Raw genomic sequence first — 25,198 nt, 5'->3', positions numbered from 1 at the left:
GAAGGCAAAGCCAAAGGAGATCGGTGACAATAATAAAATCTTGAGGATAAAAAATTATTTTTTTTCTTTTCTAAGCTGCTATAGATAGAATTGTAGTGCTTTTATGAATTATTTCCTTCTGTCTTATATTCTTAACTCACATGCACAAGTACATTACTTTTATTCACTTTGGATATATTTAACATGAGTTGTATAAAGTTTCTCATAAAAAAAAAAGAGAAAAATGTCTTGAACTAGAATTTCTTTGGGGAAATCACTAGGTTTAAAATTAAACTTTCTCCTATTCTCTTTAGAGATCTAAATTTCCTGCCAGGGATTACTTCTCAGTCTCTTTTAAATTAAATACAAAGTTTTCTAACCAAACACAGTCATACTGTTGGCTAGGACGTCATGAACTCAAAATAGTACTCTGGGAAAGCTTTTATCAAGTTAACTAGAAAATGTAGATTTTAAAAATTAAATTATCTTGTTCCTAAATTATTTTAAATTCTTAAATTCAGTGCTTTAACTTTTTATCAATAAAACTTCTGGAACATCTGCATATGAACACCCAGTAGTTCTAGTCAATAGAATCAGCCTATTTCAAAGCCCTGTCTAAAATGAAAGGGCATGATAAGCTTTTTAGGAGATGGAAATATCAGGTCCTAAGGTGTTCTGTACTAGACTTTTTCAGTGTTCATGTTCAAATCAAGAAAGAATTCCCTTTTAACAGTACTTAACTGCTGTAGCTTGCTATCATTTGCGTTTCATTGATAGTGTTGCCTTCGTGAGATTCCCGTTGGACCATTCTGTGCTCCTATCCTTAGAAAAAAGGGAATGAGCTGCCAAATGCTGTGGTGGTGTTTGTTTACATTCGAAAGACTTCCTACATGATCTACATCTTTTACATATTCAGTATTTAGATTGGCCTTTCCATTACAGACCAGTGATGCTATAAATAACTGATAATGGCAATTGTTGATGAGGGGTGCTGTAGAATAATGCAAAGATCAAAGTATGATAATTCACGATCATCCTTAACAAAGCGTATAAGGCATTAAAATACTGCTACTGAACTCTGGTGGCACAGCACAGGGACAGGAATCCCCTCAAGTAAACGTGACTGTGAGGAGGTTAAGAACAAGAATCAAATTTTCTCTCTCACGGTGAATGTCTAAATCCGAGGGTCAGCTTTTTGTGGATAATGCAGGAGAATAGATTTATGTACCATGGCTGCTCTATTACTAATTTAATCTCTGGTTAAGTGTAGTGCAGCTTTTTTTAAAAAAACATGCTACAGAAGAAGTGTTTCGGTTCTGAAGACCGCATAGCTTTTAACCTCTTGCAAGGTCTTTCCGGTTGTGAATATTGCAATAAAGGAATCATTTCCAATTTGAGCATATGACACTTTTTTGTTTTCCAGACCCTGGTAATATTGAAGGAGTAAGAATCTGACCAGAAAGCCTTGCTTCATTTGCATATATGTGATCGTCATTTACATCTGACCAGCCTATTACCTGATAACAGGCTGCTTGTACTTACTTTTATCCCCCTACACTAGCAGGCTGATGCTGATTTTAGATTATAGTCTAAGGAAAACTGCCTTTTACAGGAAAGTATCTTTACACAGTTGTCTCTCTATTACAGATACTACTTTTTTGAGACAGAGTGCTATATTTCTGCCCCCTTCAGTTTCTCCTTTGACTTTCGGTTCCTGTATTCCAACAACTAAATTAACTGGCCAATAACTAGGCAAGGAGGCGTAAATACAGCTGTGCTTCTCAGTCATTGTCATGCCATTGCACCTGTAGGAAACTATAATATAAGTAATACTCTGGGTAAATTAGAGGAGATTTGAGGGGGTATTTATATGCAAGGTAGTTATTTTGCAGATGGATATCTGGTTTTCCCGCCCCCATTTATTGAGAAGACTGTCCTTTTCCCATTGACTAGTCTTAATACTCTTGTCAAAATCTGACCATATGTGTGAGGGTTTATTTCTGTACTCTTTTTTCTATTCTATTGGACTTTATGTCTGTCTTTATGACAGTGTAATTCTGTTTTGCTTATTGTGGCTTACCACATATTTTGGTAAATTTTGATTTCAAGAAGTATAAATCCTCTAACTTTGTTCTTCTTTTTCAAGATTGTTCTGGTTGTTTGGGATCCCTTGAGATTCACATGAATTTTAGAATGGATTTATTTAGTATTGTGGAAAAAGATTATTGGGATTTTGGTAACAATTGCATTAACTATGTAAATTCCTTTGAGCATTACTGATATTTTCATAATATGAAGTCTTCTGATAAATGAACAGGGGATGTAATCTCATTAATTTGTCTTTAAATTCTCTCAGAAATATATAGTTATTCAGTGTACAAGTATTTTGCCTTTTTGGTTGAGTGTGTTACTAAACATTTTATCCTTCTTCATGTGCTTATAAATGGAATAGTTTTTTTTAATGCTTTTGTGGATTATTCAACATTAGTGTGAAAGCACAACTGGTTTTTGCATGCTGATTTGTATTCCACAATTTTGCTTAATTTCTTTATTCTATGAGGTTTGGTTTTGGTGGAAGCTTTCATGTTTCCTACATAGAAGATAGTATTGCCTGCAGAGGTTATTTTGCTAGTTTTTCTTACAATTTGGGTGTCTTTTATTTCTTTTTCCTCCTTAATTCCTCTGTTTAAGGACTTCCAATAATATGTTAAATAGCAATAGTGAAAGCAATCCTCTTTGTTTTGTTCCTCTGAGGAAAAACTTTCAGTCTCTCACCACTGAGTCTGAAGTTAAGTGTGGGCTTTTCATATTTGGCCTTTATTATGTTAGGTAGTTTCCTTTTGTTCCTACTTTGTTGAATCTTATTATGGAAGGGCATTGGGGTTTTTCAAGTGCTTTTTCTGCTTCAATTGAGATAATTATATAGTTATTTTCCTTTATTCTGTTGATGAGGGTGGGTTACACTGATTGATTGTTGTATGTTAAACAATATCCTTGCATTATAGGAATAAATCTCACTTGGTCACGGTGTACAATTTTTTCTTTCCTGCTGCATTCTGCTTGCCAGTATTTTGATGAGCAGTTTTACATATTTATCAGGGAGTTGGCCAGTAGGGTGTTTTATCTATATATATTTTAGTGTCTATATATATTTTTGTCTTTGTGTCTTTGTGTTTATCTTTGCTATCAGGGAGGTACTGGCCTCATAGAGTGAGTTAGGAAGTGTTCAGTTCAATTTTTTGAAGGAGTTTGTTGGCATATTTACTTATAGTCCCTTTCCTGTGTTTTATATCTTGTGATTTTTTTTTTTTTGGTTGAAAATCAGACATTTGTTAAAAACAGCCACCTCTCTGAGTCTTTACAGAATTACAAGCCTATCAAAACAATGTTGTTACTTTTGCTTTGTTCTGTCTTATGCCTTTTAGTAGGAGTAAGAGAAAAAAAAAAAGAGTCCACACACATATATGTATTGCATATATAACTTAAAATATATAAGTAAGATATATAAAATTGCATATATATATAATTTTTAAGAACATCATTTTAATCCATCTGAATTCCTAGCTTATGTTATTTCTGCAGGCTTTCTAAAGATATTCCTTCAGGTTTTTTTTGTTTTTTGTTTTTTGTTTTTTTAGCATTTCTTGTGGTAAAGGTCTGCTGGTAAATGATTCCCCCTCTTTTTCAATTTAAAAGTTTCTTTAATTCCCTTTCAGTTTTAAAGACAGTTTCACTGGCTGTAGAATTCTTGTTCATTTTTATTCAACACTTTGAAAAGAAATTTCAATATTTTCAATCATTTCAGGTATCTATTTTTATTCATATTGATGTTTGTCTTTATTAAATGAATCATTTTTCTTTGCTTACAAGATTTTCTGTTTATGTTTGGATTATAACATTTTGGCTATAGTGTATCTATTATTAAGCTTTCTAGATCCTTGCATTGTTTTCTACCAAACTTAAGGTTTTCAGTCATTTAGTTTTTCAAATATTTTATCTTTCCTGTTCTGCGATTCCATTTATATCAATATTGGACTGTTTTGTATTCGTGGTAATTTTTTTAAATCAGTTATCCTTGTGATTCTTGAGTTGATAACTTTACTGATGTAAAGTTTATTCAATCCATACTATTGTTGAGCTCATGTATCATCTTATTTTTTAATTTTGATTGCTGTACATTTCATTCTCTGAATTACTAGTAGTTTGTTCATTTAGAGTCCCCATTTTACTCTAGAGATTATCCATCTGTACATTCATTTATATCATAATGTTCTTTAATTTATTTGAATAATTTTCCTTTAGTTTATTGGATATATTTATGAAAGGTGGCATAAAAATCTTGGTTTGATATGTCCAACATCTTTACCCATTTGGTTATTTTTTAGTCCATAATGGTCACACTACATGTTTTTCCTGCATGTCTAGAAAAAAAATTTTTTATGTCTAGAAATTTTTTATTGAAAATTATATTATTGATAATATATTTTAGTGACTCTGGAGTCTGTCATGTTCATATGAAGATTTTTGTTTCTTGTTTTAGTAAGTGGTTAATTTATCTGGTTTCAAACTGTAAACTTTATCTCTTGCACCATATGCAACTACTCCTATTTCTGCTCTGTTTTTATGGCTTTCCACTGTTGCTTTTTTGCGAATTCCTTCTCTATTTTTCTGTGCTCTGTCAGTTTCAGGCTCTCTCTTCTGAAACTTTAAGTCTACCAGGACTTAACAGCTTTGTGCCTCTTGCTGTTTGAATTATGTCTGGTTAAAAATTTACTGTTAGGAGAAACCTCAGCTTTGAAGATTGGGTCCATGTAGCTCTAGTTTTTGAGTATAGTTTTTTCTCTGATCTCTACCTGCATTTTCCCTTACTTCTTGTTGTCTTTCCTATACCTGCGTAGCTTTGTTGTTAGGATTTCTCCTCTAAAATTTCTTCCAAATAATGATCCCTGCTTCCTTTCACCAGTGAGGTTATAATTGTGCCATTTTCTGCAAAAATAGCCAAAGGGTAAGAGAGATTGTCAGTTTTCTCAGATCAAAAAGCCACAAAAGCACAGTTCTCACCACTCTGCATTGCAGGTTTGTGTGTGTATTATGTTTTCCTCTGATTGTTTCTTCTTTGTAAGTTTCCTAGTTTGTATTTTTGAATTAACTTTACATATTTTACATAATACTTATGATTATTATCTTTGGGGAGAGGGGGGACAGAACCATTTTAATCCCCACTAGTACTGAAATTTCATCTATATAGCATTCCAAAATAAGTTTTGGCTGTAACTTATATTGATTTATGCTTACTGTGAATTTCACAATCCTATAACATTATAAGTCCATTTCATAAATTTGGAGAAAATCATGACTCTAGTGAGCAGAATCCAATTTGCTAGTTGTATTATGGAACTTTCAAAATTCCAATGAAGTTACAAGTAAAGTTTTGAATAAATATCCTTATAAATCAGTGCTGGAAAGATTGAATTTATTATTTTTTAAAATTTTTTTTTAAGATTTTACTTATTTATTTGACAGAGATCACAAGTAGGCAGAGAGGCAGGCAGAGAGAGAGGGTGGAGCAGGCTCCTTGCTGAGCAGAGAGCCCGATGTGGGGCTCGATCACAGGACCCTGAGCTCATGACCCGAGCTGAAGGCAGAGGCTTAACCCACTGAGCCACCCAGGCACCCCAAGATTGAATTTTTTAAAAATCAGGTCGGTCTTAATAAATAAATGCATTTGCCACAAACACTGCTGGCTCTTATTGTTTCAGGAAATATTAAGAATTCTCTCTTATTTTTGCATGACATTGAAATCAATAAACTAATGGCTACATCATTTGTATACCATACTGAAATTTTTAATTTTCAAGTAATTTTGTGTCTTCTACCTTGCTTCTATTTGTAATGCATCTGTGTGATATATTAAGCCTCTCTTTGTATCTGTATCTGTATCTATAGATTCTTCCCTTATGTGCAAGATGAACTCGGCTTCATTCTCTAGAATTAATGCCATTGTATTTGTTACAGTTGAGGGACTTAAATGACATACAAAAATACCCATATTTTACATTACAGTTTACTTTTGGTTTTATACATTCTATGGGTGTGGACAAACATGTAATGGCATCTATCCACCATTAATGGAGAGTACCTTAATTGTCCTAAAAATCCTCTGCTTTGCCTATTCTTTCTTTTCTTTCTACCTACCAAAGCCCTGGCAATTACTAACCTTTATTGTCTCCATAGTTTTGCCTTTGCTAGAATATCACATAGTTGGAATCATACATCATATAGCTTTTTCCAGTTGGCTTTTTCAGTGAATAATATGCACTTAAGTTTCCTCCTTGTCTTTTCATGGCTTCATAGTTCATTTCTTTTTAGTGCTGAATAATATTCCATTGTTCGATGTATCAAAGTTTATTTGCCTACAGAAGGACATTCTGTTGCTCCCAAGTTTTGGCATTTGTATATAAAGTTGCTATAAACATCCATGTGTGGGTTTCTGTCTGGAAATAAATTTTCATCTCCTTTGGCTAAATAACAAGGAGCATAATTTCTGGATCATATGAAGAAGAATATGTTCAGTTTTGTAAGAAATTATCAAACAGTCTTTTAAACTGGCTATACAGTTTTGCATTCCCACCATTAATGTATGAGAATTCCTGTTACTCTACATCCTTGCCAGCATTTGGTGTTGTTAGTTTCTGGATTTTGGCCATTTTAATAGGCATATAGTAACATCTCATAGTTCTGTTTTATTTATTTAAGATTTTGTTTATTTGGGGCGCCTGGGTGGGTCAGTGGGTTAAGCCGCTGCCTTCGGCTCAGGTCATGATCTCGGGGTCCCGGGATCGAGTCCCGCATTGGGCTCTCTGCTCAGCGGGGAGCCTGCTTCCTCCTCTCTCTCTCTCTGCCTGCCTCTCTGCCTACTTGTGATCTCTGTCTGTCAAATAAATAAATAAAATATTAAAAAAAAAAAAGATTTTGTTTATTTGTCAGAGCACAAACCAGGGAGTGGCAGGCAGAGGGAGAAGCAGACTCCTCACTGACCAAGGAGCCCTATGCGGGACTTGATCCCAGGACCCTGGGATCATGACCTGAGGTGAAAGCAGTTGTAGAACCAACTGAGCCAGCCAGGTGTCCCAACATCTCATTGTTTTAATTTGCATTACCCTGAACAACATCTGTATGGAGCATCTTTTGATATGCGTGTTTTTTGTCTCCTGCATATTTTCTTTGGTGAAGTGTCCATTCGGTGTTTGCCTCATTTCTTTTTTTTTTTCTTCTTCTTCCTGTCTCTTTTTTTCTCTCTCTCTCTCTCTTAAACAGGGGTATTTTAATGCTTTTTACAATAGGATAAATAGTTTTCTTGGTGACTGCAGATATGTTAGGCTGTTTGGTGGTATTCAGAACCATGACAGTAGTGGTGGTTTTCTCTGATTGGTATGTAGTCTTCAGTAATTATAAGGAGTTATTTGTCTGAAACTGCTCTCAAAGCAAGACTGCATTTATCCATCCATTGTTTTCAAGATTGTTGGTAACTGGGGCAATGTTTTCTGCAAATAACCTTGCCTCCGTGTCTTCCAAGGTCCAAGTCACTCACGTTCACCTCAATAACAGTATCTTTGGTAGTAACACCCAGAGTGGTATATAGTTGGGATGAGGGATTCTTTTTTTACACCAAGTATCGGCAGGCAAAAGGTGGCTTTCAGTTCGGGCTGTATTGCATGGGCCTTTTTGAATCGTAAGTCCATTGGCCTAATGAATCTCTCATATTTGGATAGTTTTTGAGTAAAACCATCTCCAACAAAGCAGACATTAGTAACCATCCTATTCCATCATTCTTTCTCTTCAGATAACTTTTAATATTTCTGTTTCTTCCCGGGCGCAAACTTTGTGCAAAGGAACTTCCCATTTTCCTACTTTCTCGTTTCATTTTTGTTTAATCATATTGGAAAGTACTGTAGCTCTGGACTGTTCCTCCCTGTCCAGCAGATACACAGGTACTGCTCCTTGTGGAGACCTTTCATCTTTCTTTCATTTGGTGTTTGTCTTTTCATGCAGCTCGGGCCTTTTTCATTTGTATTTTCCTGGCATGGTACTGTTTATGGTAGAGCTTAGCTTTCATCATTTTGCCTTCATTATTTTTTTAATTATTATTATTATATTTTATTAAGGTACATAGTCACCATACAGTGCATCATTAGTTTTGATGTTGTGTTCCATGATTCATTGTATGCATATAACACCCAGTGCTCCATGCAGTCTGTGCCCTCCTTAATACCCATCACCTGGCTCACCCGTCCCCCTGATCGATCTTGAGCCTCTTGACCTTCATTCTTTCTCTTTTTCTCATGATCATCCATCCAGTAGCCATAGTGCTTCTAAGGCCACTCAACATAATCATCTCGTGGCATGGTGACAGCCATAGGGCCACTGGGGGCAGCTGCTGGGAAGCAAAGAAGCTCTCCATTTTGGGGTCTCACAGACCCACCAGCTGACTCCATACAACCTGTGATGGACAGACAGTTCTCAAACCTGGCCCTTTTTATAATCGGGTTATTTGTTTTTTATTGTTGCGTATTAAGAATTTTTTTGTGTGTTTTATTTAACAGTCCTTATTAGATGTGGATGTTCCATATGAGCTTGAGAAGAATGTATATTCTGATGTTATTGGATAAAGTAGTTTACAGACGTCAATAACATTCATCTGATTAGTGATGTTGAGTTCACCTTTGTTCTTAACTGATCCTTTGCCTATGAAATGTGTCAATTTCTGATAGAGAGGTGTTGAAGTCTCTAACTATGATAGCAAATTCATCTGGTTTTTTTTTGTTGTTTTTACTTTTGTTTTTTGCTTTTTAAAAATTCTGTTAGTTTTTGCCTCACATAGTTTGATATTCTGTTGTTAAGCTCATGCACATTAAGGATTATTATGCCTTCTTAGACTATTGACCTCTTTATCAATATGTAATACTGTTCTTTATCCTGATAACTTCCTTTGCCTTGGAACCTGGAACAGATTTGTCTGAAACAAATGGAACTTTCATTCACAGTAACATGTAAATAAATTCTTGCATTAATAATTGTCATTTCTGATAAAGTATAATTTTTTTTAAAGATTTTATTTATTTATTTGTCATAGAGAGAGAAGCGAGAGCAATCACAGGCAGACAGAGTGGCAGGCAGAGGCAGAGGGAGAAGCTGGCTCCCCGCCAAGCAAGGAGCCCGATGTGGGACTTGATCCCAGGACGCTGGGATCATGACCTGAGCCGAAGGCAGCAGCTTAACCCACTGAGCCACCCAGGCGTCCCTGATAAAGTATAATTTTAAAATAATTTTTATTTTCTCAAAAAAATTTAAATTACTCTAATTTGTTTTGAAATCTAGGTCAAAATTTTTTATTAGAAGGTATTACTTACCTCTTGATTCTCTAAAACAGTTCATCGGTTGTTTTATTTGTTTTATTCATTATTCATTCACTTGACAAATATTTAGTTGAGGACATATGATGTGCCAGACTTTATTTTTATTTTTTTTTTTGGTCAAATATATTAAGGATGTGTGAGTTAGTTTAAAAAAAAAAAAGACATAATGGAGAACCCATGACAGAACTCCTAAAGAATTATTTACATCAAATCTGTGTGTAGGTATGTGTGGATGTAACTGGTACTCTGGAATTGCTCATTGAGTTTCTCAAATATATTTAACTAAGAATTCCAACCCATACCTCCGTCAGCCAACTTTCTCTCTCTCTCTCTCTTTCTTTTTTTTTAAATAGAGTATAGTGCCTGTGTTCTACATGATGTGTAATAGAAAATGAGATGTTGCAAAAAACAAGTGTTAAGAAATTCTCTAATCTTATAGTTATTTATTTTCCACAGAGTGTTCATTTTGAGAAGAAAATTTAAGCTTGAATGTCTGTTTTCTAAGTATTTCTTTTGGGTTAGCATCTGATTTGGCAACTTAGATACTATTTTAGCTGTTAGTGTAGGTAGTTTTGGGCAGTGGATCTCAAAACTTAGCACGTACCTGAATAAGCTGGAGAATTTGTTAGGCAGACTGCTGAACTCTACACTGGGGGTTCTTGATTCAGTATGCCGAGATAGGGCCCAAGATCTGGTGATTAAAGTGAATTTCCAGGTAATCCTAATGTGGCTGGTTCTGACATCATACTTAGAGGACAACTAGTTTAGAATATGAAACATGGGGAGAAGGATCTAAGTGTGGTCGTGATTTTAATACTCACCAAAAGAATTAGCACAGGCAAATTATTTAATTTTCCTTATCTGTGAAGTAGTAGTGGTTATGACTGCAGCTTCTCAGCTTTGTTACAAATATTGAATGACAAACTGTTATTAATACTCTCTAATTGAAAGGTTACAATTTAGGGGCACCTGGGTGGCTCAGTGGGTTAAAGCCTCTGCCTTCGGCTCAGGTCATGATCCCTGGGTCCTGGGATAGAGCTCTGCATCAGGCTCTCTCCTCAGTGGGGAGCCTGCTTCCTCCTCTTTCTCTGCCTGCCTCTCTGCCTCCTTGTGATTTCTGTCTGTCAAATAAATAAATAAATCTTTAAAAAAAAAAAAAAAGGCTACAATTTAAAAACCAATCTAAAAGCCTCAAATACTTTTTTCCATCTCAGAAACCAGTATTTTTTTTTTTTTGGCCTAAATTCTATTTTACAAAGAATATAATTAATGAGCCTTTAAATTTTCTGTTTTGAAATTAGAAAATAAATAAATACAGCTACATTGTATAATTCAATTTTGAAATTTATCCACTGTTGTGTGTGTGTGTGTGTGTGTGTGTGTGTGTGTGTAAAAACTTGCCTCACAAAGATTTTCTGCAGTGAATCCCATACTTTATTGAAACAGGAACTGTGGGGGCTCCTAATTAAAATAGTTGGCTTTGATACATGTCATATTGAATTTGAGTTGGGAAAACCCCAGGTGGTTGTATAAAATTTCAGCAAATGTTGTGCATGACTTCATTTTTATTTCATGAAACTAGGAAAGAGAAATCCAAAAGCACTTTGCTAAAATTTTAAGTCCCCCCCCCTTTTCTTTAAATTGAGATAACTTGCACTTGTAAAGGAGAATTTTGATACAGAAAATCACAAATTCTCTAACACTTTTATTTAATCTTCAGCAACAGATTCAGGAAATATTTATTGAGTACCAGTGAGTTTAAGCCACTTTGTAAGGTTTTCTGGATTCACAGGGTGATGTAGATAAGTGAGTTAAAATCTGTTCCTTGATATGTATAGAATCTGCGGGGGAATAAAGCTTTATATTCAGTGAATTAAAATGTAATGTGAAGAATACATCTAAGAAATGCTAGGAAAGTTTTAGGTGAGGGGGTAATTTTGAATCAAGGACTTCAGAGCCTAGGAATCTAAGGGGACTTGGAAATAAGAGTATATATGAAATAAGTTGTGGAGGAAATATCAAAGTAGTATAGAGGACAGACCAAGAGCAGAGGTTGTTAAGTATGCTCAGGAGAAGGACAGATACAAGGGAGACAAAGAAAAGAAAGGGCCTGATGTATTCAAGTCATTACATGAATGTTACAATAGTTATAAATCTGGGTGTCTGAGTAAAGTAATATGTGAAAGTCGATGCCAGATATTTTTATGGAAAGTTATTCCTCTGATCCCAATGAATGGAGACTTTATGCATAAAATAGTGGTGAGCAAAGTATGGTCTATGGGCCAATTCTGGCCTGAGGCCTGTTTCTGTAAATACAGTTTTATTGGAACATGGCTCTAACCATTCATTTAAGCAGTCCATCGAAGCTTTTATCCTACAAAGACAGAAGTTTAATAGTTGTAACAGAGATCTTATGGCCCACAAAACCTAAAATATTTACTATGTGGCCTTCAGAAAAAATAAAAATCAGACATAGTTATGTCTGTGTGTTATCTATCAGTGCAGTATAAAATGTACCATTACTTACAAATACATGATGATATAAAGAGCTTGCACCAGAATGCAAATTAATTCACTGTTTCCTTTATCTAGAAGGCCGTGCTCTGAAAAAAGCTATGTCAGCTGATCTGGACACCGTGGGTAGTGAATAGATTTGTATTTTACTGAAGTTTTTTTTATTGTCGTGTAATGGCGTATAGTTTAGTTCAAGGGTCTTTGACTCAGTAAAGATGCATTGAAGATTTTTTTTTTTTTAAGATTTTATTTACTTATTTGTCAGAGAGAGAGGGAGAGAGAGCGAGCACAGGCAGACAGAATGGCAGGCAGAGGCAGATGGAGAAGCAGGCTCCCTGCCAAGCAAGGAGCCCGATGTGGGACTCGATCCCAGGATGCTGGGATCATGACCTGAGCCGAAGGCAGCTGCTCAACCAACTGAGCCACCCAGGCGTCCCTGTATTGAAGATTTTTTTTAAAGATTTACTTATTTCATTTTATATTATTTTATTTTAAAAGATTTTATTTATTATTTATTAAAGATTTATTTATTTATTTGACACAGAGAGAGAAATGACAAGTAGGCAGAGAGGCAGGCAGAGAGAGAGAGGGAAGCAGGCTCCCTGCCGAGCAGAGAGCCCAATGCAGGGCTCGATCCCAGGAGCCTGAGACCATGACCTGAGCCGAAGGCAGAGGCTTAACTTTTTGACCCACCCAGGGCCCCCCGATTTATTTATTTTAGAGAAATCGTGTGAGCAGGCAGAATCCTTACTGAATGTGGAGCCTGACTTCGTGCTCAATCCCATGACCCTGAAATCATGACCTGAGCCTAAACTAAGAGTCAGATGCTCAACCTACTGAGCCAGGTTCCCCTGGATTGAAGATTTTTCTAAGCAGGATGGCAGGATCAGATGTGTATTTGTAAAAGGACTAATAAATTGAAATAGAGCCGTTTCCCCCCCCCTTTTTTTTTTTTTGGTCTCTTCTGAATCACCAAAGCATACTGTAGACGGCATGTGTGTTGTGTTTTAGAGTCAGAACCTTGGGGATGCAGCTAGTAAGATTTGATGCTCAAGAGCTAAAATTCCTTTTCCCTTAATTTGTATTCTGAAAATCGCACACGGGAGCACTGACTGGTATGGTTGCTTAAGAAGCCTACTACAGGGACACCTGGGTGGCTCAGTTGGTCAAGCAGCTGCCTTCGGCTCAGGTCATGATCCCAGCATCCTGGGATCGAGTCCCACATCGGGCTCCTTGCTCGTCAGGGAGCCTGCTTCTCCCTCTGCCTGCCATTCTGTCTGCCTGTGCTCGCTCGCTCTCTCTCTCTCTCTCTCTCTCTGGTAAATAAATAAAATCTTAAAAAAAAAAAAAAAAAGAAGCCTACTACAGCAGTTGGTGGGTCAGTGGAGCAGTAAGAGAAATCGTGTGAGCAGGCAGATTTCACTCAAGAATTGTTCATTATAGATAGTAGCATAATGCTGTGGGGACCAGCAGAATAATTGTATTGTTGAACACGTTATATTTTCTGCTACACATGAAGCTAATAAACTTCATGACCACTCTTACTAGATCATATCTCATCAGATATGTTAAAAACGCCTGTAATATCATGACAAATTAAAGGACATTTTTAAGCCCCCCAAATAAGCCTAGAGAGTATGTGCCTGATATTATAGATGTACAGGGTCAAACATTAGTTTGTTCTAACTCAAAAATATTTTGATTTGTCCATCTAAGTGTATTTTTTTCTTACTAATTTAATTAGCGGGAATACCCAGGAGATTCTCAAATAAGAGGATAAAGGCAATATTTTAATTGCTTACTTTATGTAATGTTAAGACTTGCAGAAACTGATCTTCCTATGAGGCCTGGAAGACTTTCCTTAAAATAGCATACACTGTAAAAAACATCTCTCTCTTTTTTTTTTTTAAGATTTTATTTATTTATTTGACAGACAGAGATCACAAGTAGGCAGAGAGGCAGGCAGGGTTAGGGTGGGGAAGCAGGCTCGCCGCTGAGCTGAGAGCCCGATGCGGGGCTCAATCCCAGGACCCTAAGATCATGACCTGACTGAAGGCAGAGGCTTTGACCCACTGAGCCACCCAAAAGATCTCTTTTTATAATCACTATTTTTAATGACTTTTACATCATCACCTGGTATGTTTACTTTTGCAACTCCTGGGTGTACAACACTCCTTCAAGTGTTACAACACTTTCCATGTGGTTTATGATATGTTTTATTAGAAAATATAGATATACCTATACAAAGTTCTACTTCGTACCTCAAATGAGAAAAGACCTTTTGAAGGCCGATGGAGAGATGCTGATATTTTGTGTGAGACAACATTGTCAGGTGTGGTCATTACTGCTTGGCTCATTCCAGGAGGCGAGTTGATTTCCTTTGCAGGTACACGCTTGAATAATCTCATCCTAGACACAGGCAAGTGTTTGTGTAATTTGTCATTTTTCCATTAGGGATCATACATACTATGTCATGTGCCCACAATTAATGTACGTAAGATTGGTGACCGATGGAGGTACCGCTCCACCAGCACTGTGTTCACAGTAGGATGTAAAAACACCGATGCAGTTTTGTTGCTTGTAGTGTTCAAATTGATCACCTGGTATCAGTATCTCCTTTTTTCTTCTTCTTGAAGGTGGGAAGTTTTACAGGGGTATATAATATAAGATATGGTTTTAGTATTTTATATTTGCATTCAAATTTTAACGGGTGATATTGATTCAGGAAAATTAAGCATGCATGGTTGTTCAGTGCATAGTTTCTGGGGAAATTAGTACAGAGACCTCCAATGGAAGAACTTCGACTAGATGCTTTTATCATTGCCAGAATTGTGACTTTTAGTCAGTTAATTCCTCCACGGTTTCTTGTTGGGTTTGTTTTGTCTTTTCTTATGTTGTTTTTCTCCCCTCAGTGTGAGAGACATTTATCAACTTTTCATGAATAATTTCATCTGAATCCATAGTTCTATCACTCCTTTAGTCTTTTTATTTCTACAAATGTTTTACTAATTTTAATCATTTATTTTGTGTATTGAGTAGTTTTTGAGTTTCTATGAACCAGGTACTACTTCGAAAACAAAATAGAGCCCCTACACACACACACACATGGTTGAACATCCTGCATAGTCCATGGCACGTAGCAAGCAGTCAGCAAATATTATATTCATTAAACACGATACATAGGTTTTCCTCCAATTTGCTAATGATGTTTCAGTGATGACTTTGATCATCATTTCAGTATCTTTGATAGAAATCCTTGATTTGAATACAGTCCATTTTTAAACACTTCCCCTCATGTTAGCAATTTTTGTATATTATTAAAACTCTCACTTCATATCATGAAGATCATCTTAGAGAAGCTTTATTGTTTGACCTTTTATACTGCAGGTGCCATCTACCTGGAATTTATTATTTTTTGAAGGCTGTGAAATAAGGGCAGGTTTTGGTTTTTTTTTTCCCACATTGCTACCTAATTTATTCAGTACACACAGAAGAGATAGTCCTTCCTTTAGTGCTCTGAAGAACCAAACTTTTCATAAGTCAGGTGTGCACATATATATATATAAATGGGTGTTAGGACTATTCCATCCATTTATCTGGTCCATTTGCCTGTCTTTACTCCAGTATCTCTGTGTCTTGATTATCCCACCTGCATAATGAACACATCTGTCAATAAATTCTCTAACTTTGTTCTCCTTTATGTTAAAATTGGCTATTCTTGGTCTTTTGGATTTCCATAAGAAGCTTAATATCTGCTTGCCAATCTGGGAAAAAATATTTGTAGAAATTGTGCTAGATCTCAGTGAATCTATAAATCAGTGAATCAGTTATATATTAATTTCTGTTCTTGATATCCCTAGGATGCTGGGATATTAGGCACACAAGGAACAAAGCTGGAAGTGCTTATGTATTGAGACATTATTAATTCAAATTAATTTAATGATCCTGTCTCTTAACAAATGATCTTGACTCATACCCTCTGTGGTTTGTAGGACACTATACTCTCTATTCCATTAGCAGCAACTAATGACATAAACATAACCACAAATCACAACTGTCATTTATTAAATATATAAGATAGGCCGGGTACTGTTTTAGATGTTCCTTTATTTTATTTTTAATTCTTTTTTAAAAAAATGTTTTATTTGTTTATTATTTGAGAGAGTGATTGAGAGAATGAGTTGGAGGAATAGTAGAGGGAGAAGCAGACCCCCTATGGAACAGGGAGCCTGAGGTAAGATTCGATCCCAGAACCCTGGGATCATGACCTGAGCCATTGGCAGATGTTCAATGACTGAGCCACCCAGGCACCTTTTATTTCTAATTCTTAAGATGTTATATGGAACATTTCATAAATGAAGAAACTAATATGTTATAAGAGGTTAACTAACTGTCTAATGTTGTCCACTTAGTAAATGATGAGGTCAGAGACCAACCCCTGTTGTATGCTGTGCCCACAATCCCATTCCTGGGGCCTCAGGCAGACAAAACTGCAGAGACTGATGATAAATATGTGGGGGTTGAATGAATACTTACATGTTTTTCTCCATTGATTTGCTATTAGTGATTCACATTTCTTTCCTCAAGAAAAATGATGAAACTTTCAAGATAAAAATGGTTTTAATAAGTAGCAAATTTACATTCTATAGTATCTAGCATAATACTTAAGTGAGAAAGTGGTAAGAAATCTAATTAATCAAAATGCGTGAAAATGCCCAAACTGTGGGGAGTCATCTCTTCATTTAATACTTCAGAAGACTGTGTGTTACCTAGCTGTCTTTAATGTTTTATTATTTCTTTTAGAAATTGATATTTAAAGTGGGGGCATCAACTCTTTCTTTTATGGCAAGATTATATTGATATTCAGTTGTTTTCAACCTTTCCTCTTTGATTCAGAGGTAGGAGAAAAAGACACACTTTAAAAATTATCTACCAGCTTGTTAAAATATTAACAATATTTAAGTAAAACTGACCTAAATTAATAGAGATTAAACTTGAACCTTGAAAACCTTTTAGACTTCTAAGTAGAACCCCAGGCCAGTTTGCTATTTTACATGCTTAATTTTTTATAAATATTTTTCTTTTTTATGTGCCTCTTCTAAAAGTATTCAGTTCTTTAGAGTCCTTTTTTTTAAAAATTTTTTATTTTTTATAAACATATATTTTTATCCCCAGGGGTACAGGTCTGTGAATCACCAGGTTTACACACTTCACAGCACTCACCAAAGCGCATACCCTCCCCAAAGTCCATAACCCCACCCCCCTTCTCCCAACCCCCCTCCCCCCAGCAGCCCTCAGTTTGTTTTGTGAGATTAAGAGATTAGAGTCCTTTTTACACACATGAAAATATGATTTCACTCACACGTGGAATCTAAAGAATGAACAGAAAACCAAGCAGACTCTTAAATACAGAAAACAAACTGGTGGTTTCTAGAGGGTAAGTAGATGGGGGGGATAGGCAAAATCGATTGAGAGGTACAGACTTTAAATTTCCAGTTATAAAGTAAGTAAGTCACAAAGATGAAACATACAGCATAGGGAATATTGTCAATAATGTTGTAATAATATATGGTGACAAATGGTGACTACACTTATCATGGTGAGCACTGAGTAATGTTTAGAATTGTTGAGTCAATATGTGATTCATCTGAAACGAATAACATTGTCAGTTACACTTCAGTAAAAAAATTAAATGTTGAAAAAAAAAGCCATACAAGACTGACATTATTAGCAATATTATTATAAATAACAAAACAAAGAAAAAGCACACAACCAAGTAATTACACATTAGACCTGGTAATTTCAGCCTTTTCCATAATTTGTACACATTGTACCAACTGATACATGGATTGTAAATCAAAATAGTAGAGTAATTCTTTCTTTCTCTCCTTCTCTCTCTCTCTCCGTTTTTTTTTTTTTTTTTTTTTTTTGGCTACTTTGATGCCATCAAATAACTTTATTCACACAAACATCCCTGAATTTACAAAGCCTGAGTCATCCATCCACATTAGGGGGATTCATAGTGTTCAAGGAGCTTAAATAAAACCTATCACACCAACCCAAGAAACCAAGAAACCCAAGTACAAAAATATTCATATAAAGCTGTTCACATGCAGGTGCTAGATTACCAGCTTCTGCGTAAAAAAAAGAAAGTAAAGAAAAATGGATTTATTATCTAGTATTTGAAACTTACTTTGTTCCTAGGCTAAAGCCTCCTTGCCCCTGAGTTGACCCCAAACAAATGTTAAATCATTGCAACCTGCTTTCTCCTGCTTAGGGCCCCTGGGGCACAAAAGATTTCTTTAAAACGTTCCTCAATCAATTCCCTTCCGCCTGTGGGCTCTCATGGAAAAAGATGTGGACACATCTGGCAACCAGTGGCAGTGGATTCAGTTCTGGAAGCTTATGTTACCAACCTCAAGTCCTACTTCCTGGTTTCTGCTCTGAAGACATCTCTCTAGACAGGGAACCCCTGTCCTCCAAGACTAGCAGACAGGATCAGAGATGGGTCTGGCATTCCCAAAACTATGTCTCAGCCCATTGTGGGAGGATGGCCAAGTTCCTAGGTGACTGACTGGGGGCCACCAGACAGACCAAGGGCAGGGAAAGGAGTCAGGGGAGAGTAATAACCCAACACCCACCAGTGCCCCCCATATATGTAGGGGGTGCAGGCGCAAGCAGGATCAAAGTTGAGCAGTGCGCGTGATGGATGGCCTGGAAACACAGGCAGTTTGGAGCAAGCACGAGTGAGGGGTGAGGCAGAGAGTGAGGGGTCCCCTCCTTAGGCTGTAGAGGCAGAACTCTTGCTATTCCAAGTTTCCAAAAGATACTCTGATGCTGAAGCTCAGACATCTAGGCTATTAAGATCTGTTTTCTTAAAAAAAAAAAAAAAAAAATATGACCTGCAACAGCATAAAGATTACCAGAATGCTCTTTTCCTTTCCTTAGAAAAAAAGATTCAAGCAAAAATAATCTTACTGCTCCAAACCCTGACTTTCTAGGAGAGAGCTGATAGGTCAAGGAGCTGAGAGCCTTGGAGGAAGGGACTGATAGAAGCAGGGAATACCCAGGCACAAGAAGGCTTTGAGGAAGGTGGTGAGTGGTTTTTGTACCACAGGATCAGGGTGCAGAGGGAGTGCAGGGCATATGCTCCTTGTCCCTGCCATGTTTGTTCATGTGCTCTGGGACACCCCACTGGCAGTGCCGGAAAGGAGACCAGGGCCTGGCTGAAAGTCAGGTGTCCACAGTGTTGGGCATCTTTCTTCAGCTGTCAACACGGTCCTCCTCCCTCCCTTCCTTCCTTTTTATATTTTTAAAAGATTTTATTTATTTATTTGACAGACAGAATACAAGCAGGCAGAGCAGTAGGCAAGGGAGAGGGAGAAACAGGCTCCCCCCGCACAGACCAGGGAGCTTGATGGGGGGCTCAATCCCATGACCTTGGGATCGTGACCTGAGCTGGAGGCAGACGCTTAACCAATTGAACCACCCGGTGCCCTCAACGTGGTATTTCTTAAGTAAACATTGGATTCACTCCCTCAGAAAAGCAGCCACGGTGGGCAGACCCTGTCTGGGCAGGAGGACAGAATTTCTGCTCTCCTGTCCCAGTGCCTCTGGGATGAGATGAGGCTAAGGCCTGTGACCTTTGTCCCCATCCCCTAGAAACTGATCAGATGGAGCTAGTCTTGAATGAACCGACTGTGGCATCCTCCTGGCTCCAAGAAAAAAGCAGTAGGTTATTCCTGCTGAAGATTGTGAATCATCATTATGCTATAAAACATTATTATGCTTCTAGGAAAACTTACAGAAACATAAAATATGGTCAGTGATGAACTGTATTATATTTTATGATTTTCTTCTTTTTTGTAAATCTAATACACACTGTACTTTCTGCAGAAATACCACAGATGGCTGGTACCTGTATGCTGATAGCTCAAATGGAAAATTTGGTGACATGGCTGATCTACTCACTCCTGTTATTTCGTGCACGGGACCAAGGTGCACCCTGTTGTTCTGGACTCATATGAATGGTGTCACAGTGGGTTCTCTCCAGGTACTCCTTAGGCAATTGTACTTTCTAAATTTTCTCTATAAAAATTCATACTGTACAATTTAGTGTTATTAAAATATAGTCTGCAAATAGATGAGAATGGGTAATTATCAACGCCTTACTAGTTTCAGTATGGTATGATTTTAAAAAATAGCCTTATTAGCAGAATTAGACCTGAATGGCCAGTAGGCTGTTTTTACTCTTCATTTTATGGTTATTATCTTTATTCTGAGGTTACAGCTTGTGTAGTACAGTTTTGTACTTGAAATGTTTCAGGTAGGTTTTAGCAACAGCGTTCTGAGAATACCAGTGTTCTAAGAACAGTGCAAATGGGTCTCACACGCTTCAGGGACCTTTGAATGTGCATCTTCTGCCCATGGCGCTGCAACTACATTTTTTAATTGTCTTTTTCCAGTTGTTTCTTGGTTAGAAGAATTAAACTGTTTCAGAATTACTGTTTAAACTATTTCAAACTGTTGCAAGAATTTCACAGAGAACCCCCATATAACTTTCGCTCAGAGTTCCTATTTTTTGGCGCATTGTTCCAGACCATCTTTTATAGGAAAAATTCCAGACAGGATCGTGTATCATACCTAGTTATTTCTTCCTAGTGTCTTTTGAATTGGAATGATTCCTTAATCTTCTCTAGGCTTTTATGATCTTGATAATTTAAAATATTATAATCCAATCTGATATATAGAATCCACTCAATTTAGATTTGGTTCAGTGTTAATCCTCTATATAAATATTATATATATATATATATCATATATATTTATATATATATTATTTATATATTTTATATATATTTGCTGTAGTATCACCAAAACTGTTTTTTTTTTTACTGCATTCCATTGGTAGTATATGATATCTATAGGTCTTACTACTTTGTTCTCTTTGTTATCAATAAATATTTTGTGAAGAGATATTTTGATAGTATGTAAAATCCTGTTCTCAAGTCAATTTTACATGCTAGTTTTTGCTTAGTATTTTTTACTGGATTAATTTAACTCTGATGATTCTTTTTTTTTTTTTAAGATTTTATTTATTTATTTGACAGACAGATCACAAGTAGGCAGAGAGTCAGGTAGAGAGAGAAAGAGGAGGAAGCAGGCTCCCCGCTGAGCAGAGAGCCCGATGCGGGGCTTGATCCCAGGACCCTGCGATCATGATCTGAGCCGAAGGCAGAGTCTTTAACCCACTGAGCCATCCAGGTGCCCCTACTCTGAAGATTTTTAATTGTGATTTTTTAGCTGTATTATTCTGTTTATATTTGTTGGTTGGTTTTCTATTATAAAACACTATCACCACCATGACCAAGAAAATTACCTCTCCATTTATGGATTTATATTAGTGTGGATTCAATTTTGTATTCAATTTGTTATTATCTATTATTTTTGTTATTTTTCATTGATTCTTAAATTGTCCTAGATTTACTCTTAGGAGACCGTTTTAGCTGACTTCTCTGTCTCTTTGACAATCCCATCAGTCTTTGAGCGGTTTCTTTTTTTTTCTGTCCAAGAAGACGTTCCAGACTCATGCTGTTTTTATGTTGTTCCATCCCTGGAGTTAACTTTTTCCAGGGGTTCCAATTTCTTTTAGAAGACCAAGTGATATAGGCAAACCAGAGAGAGAGGTCCTGGAGTCTCAGTGCAGATGCCTAGGTCCTTTTTTCCCATCTTGGACATGCTTATACAATGTATGAGGTTTTAAGTAATATGTGTAGTTGCAGCATTTGCACAGAACAAGCCAACTCAGTTGTCTGACATCTCTGTTTGTACTATTTCATACCCTAGGTAGCATTTTCCAGGAAGCCATGTCTGAAAGACCAATCCCAAAATTCTAGAATCGTTTACTGTGGCAGTTTTAGTCCAGGATTATCTTGCTAAACGTAGGCATAGCAAAGGGCTCTTCCCCTTGTCAAATACCATTAATTTGCTAGCAAAGAAGTCTATGTTTAGCATATTTGCAAAAAGATTACAGGTAGGTTACCTACTCCCCCCACCCCCAATAAAGAAAGAAACAGACTGCAATCTAGCTGCGTAACCACTTCTTCCCCTATACCTTTTGATTATAATTTTAGTATTAGGTGCTTTATCTCCTCATTTTATTACTCTCTTATTTGAAGCTTTTCCTGGCTATATTAAATATTTATTTTTCCAAATATGTTTTAGATTGCCATATTTTACAGATGCTGTTAGGTTTTTGGTTTTTGTTTTTTTTTTTTTTTTACTTGAAAATATATTTACTTACCAGTTTTGGAGGAATTACCTTCTTTATTATAGGTGAGATTCCTTACTAATAATGATTTAGAAGTAAACTTATTTGTATGTAAGTATGCATGCATGTTTGATAATCTAAAAACATCCAGTAGTCTTATGGATTAAAGTTATACCTTATCATTTGTTTTACATTGATTTTTTAAAAAAACGGTTCTTGGCAAACAATACAGCTTACTACAGGGTTTTCATCAGAAAAATAAGAATTATTTAACTGGTATATTTTGTAGTTAAGATTAATTATCTGAAATATACTTTCCTTTTTCAGGTACAATTTGTATTAGGTGAAAAATGATAAAATATTAAAATGTTAAAAGTAGTTATCAAATTAACTAAAATGGTAATACTTGTGATCCTTATTTTTGTGCATAAACACATTTTTCTTAGTCATTTGTATGTAGAATGGTTTTCATACAAAGATCTATTTCCCATCCTTTTTTAAAGTATTCATAAAATTTATTTTTTTTTGAAATTATATTTTTTGACCTTGATAGCCTGTTGTTTTAACTTAAATTATATAGACTGAAACTATGGTATTATTTTTGTTAGCCCCATATTACTTAGAGATTCTAAAGGGTCTGGAAACTCTATTTCTATAAAATTAATAGCTTGAATGTTATTTATACTCCAATAAAAAATAGCTATTTCAATTTAATTGAAAGTAAGGAGATAATGAAACCATTAAAAGTTACCTTCACTTGCAGAAGTCAAAACCTTTCACAAACCCATTACCAGAATTATTCTGTCAGTTGTACATATTGTATTTTTAAAAAAGTAATGTTGTGAAATCCTTAAATAAGCCAACTAAGTCTGTTACTTTAAAAGGTAGAATAGTTCTGCTTTTTCCTGTTCTCTTCAGTTACTCTCTTTTTGGTTTATTCTGTAACATTCTAAAAGGAGAGCCAGGATAATTTGTCTGCTGAGACTAATCGGAATTTCCCTTAAGAGTAAGGGTACAGTACTGATGAGAATGCAAGGTTTCAAGGCTCTTGGGTGGGGAGCTCTTACCATCACAGGAGGGGTCATCGCTCACTCATATCATCCAGGTGTGCTGTTAGAATTGAGTGGATTCCTATTTTAACACACTGTCCCCACTGATCCCAAGAGCATGAGGAAGGGAAATCATCCTCAAAAACAAAAACAATAAACCAAAGCCCAAAACCGTTTTAGTAAGCAGTAAGTGCTTTTCATTTCGACTCCATGAACATTATTTAATTTATAAAATTCCAGTTGTTACTAATGTCAGGTTTTTGGGTTTTGGTTTTTTTTGTGTGTTTTTTTTTTGTTTTTTTTTTAAGCCAATGTACTTAAGAGTTAATGAGATCGCGTCTAGACCCTTTGGACTTGACTGACAGATACTCATGTATACCTTTATTACATAAAGCTTGTGAGGGATCCTGGAGACACATTGCTATGTAGAAAACAAAGACATGTAATGAAAACTGTCCCCGCTTTTCTCTAGGGAACTTCAAGGTGATATTAAAATTTTAAAAACTCACTGGGCAAATTCTAAATGTTTAAAATTTATCAAGACAGAATAGTTTAACACCTCTTACTTGATTTATCTCTATAGGTACTCAGCAAGAAAGACAATGTTACTTCTAAATTGTGGGCTCAAAGAGGACAGCAAGGTGCACAGTGGAAGAAAGTAGAAGTGTTTCTAGGTGTTCAGTCACAAATACAGGTTGGTAAGCCAAGGAGTTGTTGGGTGACGAGGGAGGGTTTTCATTTTCTTTTTCTTTAATCCTACTTTATTTCCTCTACTCATAGCCTTTTTTCCCTCCCATTCCTGATATGGTATATGAACACTTACCACTCCATGTCATTTCCATAAGGAATTTAACAGTTCCAGATGTCCTCATTTCTCCCAACCAGACAACCAACCATGTTCTAGGACTACGTAATTTTAATGCCAAACTTATGCTGCACTTTACAATCAGCCTCCTCGTATAAAGAACACATCCCTTGATTTTACAGATATAATCTCAGAGACTGAAGAGTAATTATGTTACTCTATTTCAAAGCTAATTAAAAAGACTTTTGAAGCACATTGTATTGTTGAACCTTGATAGAGGTAATAGATTTACCTAATTAAAAAATATTTGGGGATGGCATGAAATTATATAATGCTGTATTTGTCTTCATGTAGATTACAATAATATTAGGAGAATATGACCTATACATATCTATAAATTTAAAATAAGAATTAGCATGTGTGCTTAAATTGAAGGTAATTACATGCCAAGATAATTGATGTGGATTTTGTTTTTTATGGGTTATCAAGAAAATAAAAGCTCATGGGTGTGTGTGTGTGTGTGTGTGTGTGTGTGTCTGTGTGTTTGTGTTGTGCATGTATTTGACAGAAGGGGATTTTCTTGAAAGATGAGGCTTAGCTATTAAAATTGTAAGATTTGAATCAGGAGAGTGAGAATCCAGAGGCATTTATGCTGGGGAACATTTTCTTAGTCTTAATTGCACAGGGCTTAATTTCATGAATTTAGAACCATTTATCTCTAGATAGAAGATATATCTTGGCTAATTATTGCATTTCTAGTCCTCTGTATATAGTAGCCTGTTTTGCTGTGCACAGTCAGTAACTCTATATAGTTATGTGCTGTATGAGAGATCAGCCCCTCTCCATTCCAGTGGAAACTAGCTACTTCTCTGTAAAGGGATTAATACAGTACTGTCCCCAATTTCTTGGAATGGCAGGTGTGGTAAAGTCTGTATGTTTTTGGCCTCTCACTGGAGTCCTGTTTTCTTATGTCATTTGTAGATAATTTAGGAAATTGATAAGAAATAAGTTCAGCCTGAAGATGTAATTATTGGACTGCACTTTTATATTGCACAATATGAAATTTATTTTTAAAATGATTCCGCCAAAGGGACACATGCACCCGAATGTTTATAGCAGCAATGTCCACAATAGCCAAACTATGGAAAGAACCTAGATGTCCATC

At 36.0% G+C, this 25,198-nt stretch overlaps 1 protein-coding gene and 1 pseudogene across 1 annotated transcript in view; one reads left to right on the top strand and one right to left on the bottom strand.

The window, feature by feature from the left end:
• MALRD1 (MAM and LDL receptor class A domain containing 1) overlaps positions 1-25,198 on the top strand; it is a 751,478-nt gene that overhangs the window by 264,982 nt on the left and 461,298 nt on the right. Inside the window, 2 exon segments of the mRNA XM_059404562.1 lie at positions 19,806-19,962; positions 23,812-23,922. Coding sequence (XP_059260545.1) covers positions 19,806-19,962; positions 23,812-23,922 — 268 coding nt within the window.
• Positions 7,459-8,384, bottom strand: LOC132020899 (ribosome biogenesis protein NSA2 homolog; annotated as a pseudogene).

Source organism: Mustela nigripes, chromosome 6, assembly GCF_022355385.1.
Source record: "Mustela nigripes isolate SB6536 chromosome 6, MUSNIG.SB6536, whole genome shotgun sequence".
Taxonomy (NCBI): Eukaryota; Metazoa; Chordata; class Mammalia; order Carnivora; family Mustelidae; genus Mustela; species Mustela nigripes.
This window is presented reverse-complemented; position numbering and strand designations above follow the sequence as displayed.